Raw genomic sequence first — 11,112 nt, 5'->3', positions numbered from 1 at the left:
ATTAGCGCGGTTGGAGGCGTTTGTGCACCTCTGCTGGGGTAGGCAGGGACCTCACACCTCGGTAAGGTGCTCCAGTTGCATCCCAGAAAGGTTGGTTTAAGGTACTGCAGTCTCCCCAGGCAGCAGGAGAGAGGGCTGAGATGAGGACCAGCACTGGCTAAGGCCATCCCACGGCCCATGGATCCATCCCTGCCTGAGCCAAGGTGCAGGGCAGCATCCCAGTCCCTGAGCCCCTTTCCTGGTGCCATCGTCCTCATCGGGGGGCTGCTGGAAGGCAGGAAGCCCCTCACTGGTGGGAAGGACGGGGAGGCCAGTCTCGCAGGACACAGAGGCCTAGGCGGGCTGGCTGCAGTCTTTCGGGCTTCCCTGAGCAACCCGCACCCCTGCTGGCAGCAGCCGAGCCCCGGACGGGCCCCGCGGCCTCGCTCAGCCCCTCTGCGTGCATCCGGGCCGTGCAAATTGCGAGGCTGAGGCTTAAGGCTGCGGGCGGGCGCGCTGCGGATGCGGGGCCTCCCGGTGCCCGCACGGAAACGGCGGCGCCGAACCGAGCCCAACGGCCCCGCGGCCCCCGCTGCTCCAACGGGGCCGGGGCCGGGGCCCGAGCCGGGCCCCGCAGCGCCCCCCGCGGAGCCCCGCCCGCTCTCCCCCTCCCCAAAACCCGCGCGCGCCAAGGGCGCGTGAGCCGGTGGCGGACGGCGATTGGCTGCCGGCAGCACCCCGGGGGCCGCCGGGCCGCGGCCGCCCGCCGAGCGCCATTCACGGCGCTGCCCGCCTGCACGCGCCGAGGCTCATTCATAAAAAAAAAAAAAAAAAAAAAAAAAAAAAAAAAAAAAAACTTCATTCATAAAAGCCGCGGCGGCTCCGCGCTGCGGAGCTGCTGCCTCGGCCGGGCCGGGCCGGGCCAGGACAGCACGGGCCAGGACAGGACAGGACAGCGATGGTCCCGGCGCCGGTCCCTGCGCTCCGGATTCCGGCGCTGAAGGGCTTTGGAGCAAGAATTAACGAGGGCGATGCTGAGAAGCGCTGCCACTGCTCACACCAGTGCCTCCCTTGAAATACACCCGGCTTGGTGCTTGCCTGCCGGGCAGGAGCGATGCAGCACACGGATGCTTGCTTTTTTTTTTTTTTTTTTTTTTTTTTTTTCCATTGGGGCAGCCGAAGTTGAAGATGCCAAGAACTGGGTACCTTCTGGGGTTCTTGCTGGTCTGAAAATGTGTCTGAGCTTGTAGCCTTGCCCTGCTTTGTGTGGAATATGCTTGGGCTTTTTCTGCAGCCAGGACTCCGCGATCAATGATGCTACAACTGTGAGTCTCCAGAGCTGGCTGTGTTTTAGTGTCCGGCTTGAGGTGGGAACGAAGGCAGGTTGGGGTAGCAGCACTTTGGCCTAAGCAGCTGTACCACCGATGTGCTTTCCTGTACACTGCTTTTATTCCTGCTTACAGAATACCAGATGTCCGTGCAATTTTAAGCCTCACGCATTGAGGAAAATAAGCCACTCAGAACAGAGTCAGCAAAAATATCCAATAGGTTTCTGTTTTTAAAATCGGTTGACTTGCCTAATTTTCATATAATTTATCTACAAGAGCAATTTATGCAAAAGTATCCAGTTACAGAACTGTCAAGGCTATGAGAGAACGCAGCCAGCAGAGCCTCAGTGGACACGTCCTGTATGTAGGGTTGTTCAGACATCCAGGAATGCTGCACAGGGCTAAGTACAGCCGATTCAGGAATGACTCAATAACATCTCTAGATGAAGGTCCACAAAATACATCTTTAAACATCAAAGGTTCTTCCTCCTCTTCCCATTCCTCATCACCTAACTTGCTGGCAGAAGATAGCCCTCTGGGGCCGCAGGACACCTGCACCACCCTGTGCACGCTGATCCCCCGCATGGCGAACATTAAACTCGCCAACCCCTCCAGCCTGCCTGTGCTGAAAAGCTTCTGCCTGGGAATGAAAGAGGTGCCAAGGATTAAGCTCACGGAGTGCGTTACCATCCCCAGCAGCCCCACCTCACCTGAGATCAGCTGCCTCTCAGCATCGTACCCACAGCCTGACCTGGACAAGCTGCACCCGAACCCAAAGCCTGTGGGGGACTGTGCCGGGCGGGGAGCGGAGGAGGCCACTCCTGCGGGCAGGCAGGATGGGGCCCTCGTGCGCAGCAGTGAGAGCGCGGGGGAGCCAGGTGCGATGTATGGTGTGCGGGTGAGTACTTGGCATGAGGTTGCTATTCTCTGGGGCAAACGGGGCAGGAGGCTGCGCTGTGACCTCTGTGTTCCCACATCTGCAGCCCCAAGCCACTGCCCCATCCCTTGTATCTCCTGTTTCCTGATGGATGTAGGGCTGTGTATTTGACCTGAGGGAGTTAAAAGGAGCGGCCACCCCCAGAGCTAACACAGCATCCATTTCCAAAAGAATATCCGCAGACTCTTTGAGGAACACAGCCAAGCTGCAGCTCGAACAGGGGTTGTTCTGTCATAAAATGCATGTTGGAGTGGAAAGGACCACAGCGAGGGCTTCCCAGCCCTCCCAGCAGCCCCGAGGCATCAGATCGGTGCTGGCGGGCAGCACTGAAATGTTTGTCAGGGTGGGTTCGAGGACCTGTGCTGCTCCCTGCAGCACCTTCCCAGGGTGCAGGGTGCCCCAGCTGCCCATCTCCTTTGGTGCTGTAGGGCTGTGTGTGATTCTCCAGGTATGGAAAACCCTGCCTGTTCCTTCATGAGACACCCTGGAATAGACTTCTGGGTTTTTCAGCACTGTGTGCTGGCACTGGTATGTGCCACCTTCTGAGCAGCAGTGGCTGGCCGAGAGGGGACCAGGTGGCCTGAATGAGTGCCTGGGCTCAGGGTTTCACTCCCTCTGCCTGTGCCACACTCAGGAGCTTTCTTGTTTTCTTATCACTGGGCTTTATGTTTCTGCATTCAGAACTGGCCATTTGGAAAACCACTGCCCATACTCTGTGTTCAGAACTTCTGACCCTGCACACCTCAGTGCTTGTGTCTCATCTGACAAAGGCACTGCCAGGTGAAAACTGCCCGCTGCTCACATGGGGGAACCAGAGCCAGTGCAGCGCAGAGAGTGTAGTCTGAAAACTACAGTGTAATGGCTGGGCAGGCCAAAGGCTCCTGTCACTCTGGCTTGCATTAGTTGTGAGACTGGCACCAGCAGAAAACCAGCCATGGGAAATGGCAACAAGTGCTGTTTGCATTTGTCTTCTTGTTAAAGACAGAAGTAGGAGAGGGCCTGCGCTTGGGGGGAGTCTCTCACAAACTGAACTATCATTGTGGTTGTCCTCTTGTGTTTATTTTTCTTTAAAGTCCAGTACTTGACTTGATAGCATAAGTGCCAAATGTGGCTCCTGGTGCTGGGCTTTTGCTCAGCTGACTGAAGTGGTGACACGGTGTCGTGTCATGGTGTCTCGGTGTCACGATGCACAGGCTTGTGGCACCTGCCTGTTCGTGGTACGGATATTACAGCGCCCACATCTGAGGCTTTAAAGTAGCTGCAGGGATTCAGATGATGAGGTGCTACTGGCACAGGCGCACCTACAGAAGGAGGTTTCTGGCACGAGGAGGAGAAGGTAATGTGCAGGGGGATTTCCCAGGTCTCTGTGGTGGCCCAGACCCGAGAGCAGAGGTAGCGAAGTGTTACCCTCCAGAGACCAGGCAAACAAAAAACGCAGAAGGAGAAGCAAAACCAGAGCCCAGCTTGACAGGAAGGTCAAGAGATGTGAGGAAGGGGTCGTCCCCTCCTGCTGCTCCCCAGGCTGCAGGTCCAGTATGTTTTTCTGCTGGTCTTTCCGGGGTCACGATGTTTCATGGGGAAATCTCTCTGAAAGGGTTTTGCTGGCAGGGACCTCCCAGGACAGCAGGGAAATGTTTTCCTGCTACTCTGCTGCACCTTGCTGCTGCTGCTGCTGCTGCTGGCGGGGTGGTGCGGGGCTGCATGAGCCAGCCCACGAGAGCTGCGGGAGCGCTGTTAATGTGAGTCAAAATGCATTGTGGCAAAACACTGTGGTTTTTCAAACAGCCCCTTTAATGACAAGCAGGTAGGTAAGGAAGAAGCTTGGGGGCTTCAGAGCCTTATCATCACAGCAAGGGATACTAAACTCCTTTCCCCAAGCTTCCTTTCTCCAGAGGTCTTTGGCTTTACAATCTTGAGTGGAGTCTGAAGAGGATTTGATGCTTACATGGAGAGCATCTGTAGGTATCTTGGAAAAACAATGATCTGCTGAATAAAAAGATCAAAAGCTGTCACCTACAGACTAGAGCAAGGCAGAAATCATCTTTCTGGGGCTGGTTTTGAGGAGTGGCATCTCCAGGTGGAGATGGCCACTGGTGTCTTGGCCCCTTGTCTCTCAGCCACGTCACCTGGGCTCTGTCAAGGATGTCGAGACCCCTGACTGTGCCTGCTCCCCTGAACCGCTTGTGTGAATAATAAAGAGCCCAAATATCGGTATTTTAACAGAGCCAGTGCAGTTATCCCCGTGCAGTTACCTTTAAAAACAGATCTTGGACTTGTGGTTGTGCTCCTCTTGAAGGAAGGAGATCAGCTCTGGTGGCTCATGGCTTCAGGGCAGCAGCCATGAATCATGAACCATAGGCTTGGGGTGCTGGGATGGCAATGCTGGGCTAGGCTGGGGGCTCAGGGGTGCAGCACTTGCTGGGGCACCCCTTGTCCTACAGCCATACAGCCATAATGGCTTCCGAGACCGATGCTCTTCTCTGGGTAATCATCCCTTAACACCAAACAGCACCTTCGTGGCCCACACTCATTTGCTGGGTCAGGTTCCTTTTGAGCCATGTCTGCCACAGCCTGGCCCCAGTGCAGGAAGTGCTTTAGTGCTTTTTCAGCACAAAACTAAAAAGAAAGGGAAAATGTATGTGTGTATATATTAAAAAAAAAAAAAGTGTGTGCATACATTTAAAATGTGTATATATGTATATATGTGCACACTCACACACATATATACATTCATTAAAATTCCCCTGTTTTTTTCTCAACATTTATTTAAAAATTGAAAACCCTTGAATGGAAGGGTCAAATTCTCCAGCAAATTTTCTGTTTAGCAAAAGCCACTCTTTGATACAAAAGCTGCAGCTTGCTGCCCCTGAAGAAGGAGTGCCACATGGCCAGGAGGAGTGGGACAGACCTGTCTGTCCATGTGCTGCTAGCAGGAAGAAGATGAGCACAGGACAGGCACGCAAGGAGGGCCTTCAGCACTCACCAGCCCCAGAAACTTCTGCAGTGCAGAAGCTTAAGCCAACACTGACAAACCGGTTGTGGCTTTTGATATGTTTAATGGGCTTTTATGAGCTTTTTTCTCCTGTGACATTGTCCAGGCTGTTAGCCATCTCTTTCTGCTAGAGTTTTTGTGCTCTCTGGTCCAGAGGGTACCAATGCCCTGCTGTGCATGGCTGCTGCCCTGGGCTGCCTTTGCCTCTCTGCTGGTTTCAGGAGGGATGGAAGAGCAGAGTTTGCTCCCAGCGTGGGGAGGGGCTGCTGCCTGCTGGGGGAAGGCAGCATGCTTGATGCTGAGGAGCGAGGTGCTTGTCTGCAGCAATTTGTGTTGCTCCCTGGCTGGTAGCTGGCCCCTCCACGACCTGGGGCACCCTATCAGAAAGAAAGGAAAGGGAGCCAGAAGTGTGGTGGGATTCGCGCCAGCAGCAAGTGCTAAAGCGAACCAATCATGCCACACTCTTACTGTTAGAGGCATGGGCTGTTTCTCCTTGGTGTGAGAGGTAGAGGCCAGTCTCAATTCCAGCACCACGCTCCTGCCACGTGCTGCGGGCTGCTGCTCATTTATGCCCAGTTTCCCTTCCTGCCGGATCCATCACAAGCTCGGTGAGTTGCCCAAAACCATCACAGCAGAACACAGCCCCAGCCCTGAGAAGCAGAGAGCCCCTGCCCAGGGGCACACCCAGGTGCTCCCCACCTGGCAGCCCTCACCCTGCAAGGGAAAAGGGGGGTAGGTGGCTCAGAAATCCCGTCCCATTACTTCAGAAATGCCTTGTTAAAGCAGTGCTGGGAAAATAAATGTCTGGATGGGAGCAGTATTCCCGCCATGCTCATTTGCACACAATGCTGCTGCTCGAGATGGGTTTCTGCCCTGGCATCTGTACTGTTTTTAGGGAATTTGAGTGCAGCCTAACCTACATTTGGGCAGAGGCTGTTTAGCAGCAGTGTGTTACCTCGTTGCCTCTGCTAGCAAAACTTGTCACCTGGATTCCTCATTAGATGGCTCTAGGGTCTGTAGTACTTGCTCTAGGCATTACTTATGAATTAGCGCCTGCTAACTAGTAAGTCCAATTGCACGGCTACAGCCGCGTTGTTTAATCAGGAGCTCCATCAGCTGCTGCTGGTATTGTTGGTGCCGGTGAATCACTGGCTGACATTTAGGCTGGAGCTGGAGCCACTGTGTTATGGAAAGGAATGAAACGAGACATGGGGCTCTATTAGAGGGCGCCTCAAAAGCTTATTCATGCAAGCCCTGCCTGGTGCATTCACATCTCCTCCCACACAGCCATCATCCTGCCTGCAGTCGTTCTCCATCATCTCTTGCAAAGAGATGTGAGAAGATGTGCATCTCCAGGAACCACCCTGCTCTCCCCCCGACGCTGCGGCATGATGAAACAGAAACATACCCAGATCATCATCCCCTTCAAACCCTGAGAGATGAAGCTCCCCCAGTGCAGATGCTCTCTTCAGCCCCAGCAGAGAGATGGGGAACAGAGCTTGGCACATGTTGCCATTAGAGGAGCTGTTCCCTTGCCAGCAGGGACCAGTGAGTGTCTCCTCTCTCTCCTGAGAGCCATTGCTCATCCTGGCAAGACCTCTTGATCCCACTGCTGTCAGATCTGTGGGCTTTGGAAGGCAAAATGCCTTGCTTGGACACCACACCTCATGTGCTCAGGAGCCCAGGCACAAGTCGCCTTTCCCTCCCCTCTCAAACCACGGTTGAACCCTCGATACCACTGTCCCTATGTTACAAAAACGCCTTGCAGGTAGCTGTAGCCCCTTATGGGGCGGACGGCTCTCGTGCAGCTGAGTGCTGCTGCAGCTGCCTGCCACACTCTGGTACGTTGGTTGTGTTGCTGGTCTCTGCAGGGCCTTCTGTGGTGGGGTTAATCTTGTCCATCTGTGTTTTTTAATTCTTGTTTCTTCCTCAGAGATGTCTTTTGTTTTCTTTAATAGGCTTCCAGTATCCCATTGTCTTTTCTAAGCACTCCCCAGGCTTCTCCCCAGCTCTGTGAGCCTGTTTTCCCCCTGCCCAGGGCTCTGTGGTTCTGCTGTACTCCTTCTGCTGGGATGGGGAGGTTTGGCTGTTACTGGCTGTGCTGGTTTAGATAGTCAGTGGCAACAAAAACAAATGAGAGATGCAGTGACGTGCCATGGTAATGCACTCCCCTGCTTAGGCTTTTAAGGGGAAAAAAAAGGTCTTTTGTGAATCATTGATAAGTTCAGCTTCACTCAGGGTCACTTATGCAAAAAAACAATATTGATTTTACATCTTTGCTTAGAGTAGCTTCCCACGCATCTGCTCAGGATGCAGTGGGGACTCACTTATCAGCATATGACTCACCTAATCCTCTAAATATTTCTGTTCTCAATGAGCACCCAAACAGCTTACAGGATGCTTGACCTTATCCTATAGGATCAGAGGTCTCTGCCATGCTATAAGCTGAGGCTCTAGACATATTTTCTGTGTTTGCTTTGTTCCCGTTAAGCAGGAATACCTTTAACAAGTAAGATAGCTCTCCGAGTCCTTTACAAAGTCATTTAATGTTCATTAGGGAAGCAGTTCTGCAAACCCTTCAGATTCTTATCGATGTCCTTCCAGGGCTCTGACCTAATTCTGGAGTTCTCCCAAGGGTTGCATTGCTATTTGGAAAGAAACCAAAACAGGGATAATACCATTGTTGTGGAATCCCTGCTTGACTGCAGACATACGTTCTCTTTTTAACACAGTCATTTCTGAAAATCTACAAAGCTGAAACAGATACCTAAATCCAACCCCGCCTGAACGTCCCAGCAGAAGAATCAATTCACGGGCAGCCTGGTGCAGAGGAGGTAAATACAGGGCCTTTCTATGGGCAGACAGTGCTTCCTCTGTCCATTCAGAACAAGAGGACAGAGTGTGCACGTCTGCTTGGGATTTCCAGTCTCTCTGATGTATCCCAGAAGCTTTAACTCTCTGCAGGAGAGGTCTGCAGGGGTGGGCTGTTGCTGCAGCCCATGGTCAGATTGGGATGCTCCCAAAAGCTCCATTCCCAGGCAAATATTTCATAATGGAGCAGGGGGTGCCAACTGGGAAGCACAGACCTATGCCGACCCTGTGGAATGGAGATATCTGAGCACTTTAATAACAGAGATGGCTATCAACAAAAATGCTGAAGGAACTAGTAAGCTGTGTTTTAGTAGAGGTAAACTCAGCAGATAGATTTAGCCTGGTGCACTTCATTGAGATGAAAATGTTCCACAGGTTTGTGCATAATGTCAAAGGAGTCTGTGGGCTCACACACCGTCACAATGTTTCTGAAAATTTGTCCTATGCAAATCCCAAATGAGTACAGAAAGAGCCCCTAGCTGTGCCCCATACAAGAGAAGTGTGAGACTCAACCTCTAATTCAAAGCAGGTTGGTTTATAGTGCAGGCTCTTAAGAGCTGTTGCTATGATCTTGAATTGCAACCCTACCTCCTTCATCTTCTGCAGAGGTTATTTGTCATCAGACCTGCAGCAGCATGGAGCCAGTGGTTTTCCTCATGCCTAGTAATGCCTCTCACTGCCCAAAGGGACGTTCAGCTCTTCTGCACAGAGGCTGAGTGCAGTGGTCCTGCAGACACCCAGACATCCTCTGCTCGTGGGAGAATTTCACTCCAGTGTTCCTCCCAGCTCAATGACTCAGGCTAATCAGTGAGAATAACCTGAATTAGGAAAAAGGAAGGATTGAATTTTGTGTCTCCAGAGTGCTTTACTTCTTTTTTGTGCTCTGTTGTGGAAGTTCTGTTCTGTACACTTTTCAGTAAAACTAGATACATTATGAAGTTGCTTTAGAATGGCTGATTTGATTTTCTGTTTAGACTCTGATTCTGCATATATTCAGTGGACTGAAATCACATTTGCTTTCTTCTGTGACCCTTCCTCTTGCCTGTTTTGCAGATATAAACACAGTCATCATTTCTCTCTGTCTCTTTGTTTTCCCTAGTACATGGGCTGCATTGAAGTGCTGCAGTCAATGAGGTCCCTGGACTTTGGCACACGAACGCAAGTCACCAGGTAGGCACTGTCAAACTGAAATTCAGCACAAGAATTAAAAGCCTGAGTGCTGATTTCTGTATAAAGCCACAGGCTCATGCCAAGCTCATAGACTCTTTTGAATAGGAGTTTGCATGCTTTATTTTTCTTTTCCCCAAGTGATGACTTGAAATATTTGATCATTACAATAGGCTATTTGCACTGGGGACTGAATTGTTTCAGCCACAGACCTCATTTCTCTCCCAGTTCTTGCTTTGGATATGGAGAGAATGCCCCTGCAGTCGCAGCATGGTACAGACATACCCAGCAACTTGGGTTCTGGCAGCAGCCAGGCCGTGAGTGTGGGCTCAGCACTGCCACTTGGCTCACCTGGGGTGCAGGGTGAATTTGTGGGTGCTGCCACAGCCTGGTGCTGCTGCGGGTGGCCAAGACACCGAGCCTGGGTGCTCACAGGCATCTCTGCTGCTGCCTTCTCTCTGCTTCACACCTGATGCAGAGTGGCTAATGATTTTTTGTCAGATATGACATTGCTTGGCCCTGTTTGCACCAAGGCCAGATTCAGTTGGAAGTGGAGACACAGGGAAAACATGCTGAAACGCAGTAATTTCCAGAAGTACTTTGAGCCTAAGCTTCCAGGCTGCAAATCAGAAAAAGATGAATATTTTGGTCTCAGATACACTGGAAATTAGTTTAAACATGAAATATTTTGGTGGTCTTTCAAGAAGCTTGCAACTTCTGCAGCTTGCATTGCTGCCAGTCACTGGGTATAGACTATCAAGGTATGCATGTGTGGGGTTCTTGAAATGTCCTGTCAGGAACAGAGCAGCCCAGCTTTATTTTTACTCATATAGTCCCTGTGTCTGTAAGTGCATGCAGGAGTACTTTTCCAAATAAACACCTTTTTCCCAGCTCAGAGCTGCATGCTACTGGGGTGCACTCATGGTCCTGCAGTATGGCTCCCAGCACCCTGGCCCCTGTGCTTCCAAATGCTTCTTGGAGGGCTGGCTGCATGCAGAGTATTTTTGCACTGCCTTGTACATGTTCCCTCCTCCCCTCAGCCATTCTTCTGGCATGGCTCATGCTGAGGATGCCAGAAGTGTGGTTTAGGCTTCCTGTGTCTGCCCAGCTCTTCCTTCCTGCTGGCAGATGATTTACAGATGCTCTTTTGCTTCCTGAAGTGTTCATATCAAACGGTCTGGAGACAGGAAAGGAGCATGAAGAACTATGTGTTAAACTTCTACCTATTGGCTCCCAGAGTTATCAGCTAAAAGGAAGAAACTGAAAAACTGGAGTCCTTAAATGCCTATATATTGCACTCAATCAGCAGTTGTTGACAATTACAATCAGCACAAGCACACACTGACCCAGTTCCTGCACATGTATATGAAGAAGTGCCTGAGATACAAATATAGTTCCCTCACCATAATTGTTTACTGACCAAAACCAGAAATGTGGTAGTTTTTTGCCCAGAGTAATCAGGCTGGCATGTTCAGACCCACTCATATTCATCAACAGCATAAGCCAGAAAGTGAGGTTATCTCCTGTTTGTAAGATATGGACTGTGTGTATTGCTACACTTAGAAAACAGAGATTTGGACGATTTGTCTGGAAAATAATGAATATGAATTACTGCCTAAAGAGAAGTTGCCAACTTAAATTTGGCCCAAATAGTAAGGTTTTGTTAAACAGGGCTATGTGAAAACTTAACAATGGAAATATTTCCATCACCTACAAAAAATGCCACTGCTGACCTTAAGAGGCTCTTTTGTGTATGAGAAATTCAAAATTAAGCTGTTTGCAAACCGAATGTTGAAGTGCTGAGCTCATGCATGTGAACTTTAAAGTTTGTTCGATTA

The 11,112-nt window shown here is 51.0% G+C and overlaps 1 protein-coding gene across 1 annotated transcript in view; it reads left to right on the top strand.

The window, feature by feature from the left end:
- Positions 1 to 1,150: 1,150 nt before the first annotated feature.
- Positions 1,151 to 11,112, top strand: part of SHC4 (SHC adaptor protein 4) — a 31,891-nt gene continuing 21,929 nt past the window's right edge. The window contains exons 1-2 of the mRNA XM_032194599.1: positions 1,151 to 2,205; positions 9,207 to 9,277. Of these exons, the coding sequence (XP_032050490.1) occupies positions 1,627 to 2,205; positions 9,207 to 9,277 (650 nt within the window). The 5' untranslated portion in view covers positions 1,151 to 1,626. The remainder of the gene's footprint in view (positions 2,206 to 9,206; positions 9,278 to 11,112) is intronic.

The sequence above is a fragment of the Aythya fuligula genome, chromosome 11 (assembly GCF_009819795.1).
Source record: "Aythya fuligula isolate bAytFul2 chromosome 11, bAytFul2.pri, whole genome shotgun sequence".
Classification (NCBI taxonomy): domain Eukaryota; kingdom Metazoa; phylum Chordata; class Aves; order Anseriformes; family Anatidae; genus Aythya; species Aythya fuligula.
This window is presented reverse-complemented; position numbering and strand designations above follow the sequence as displayed.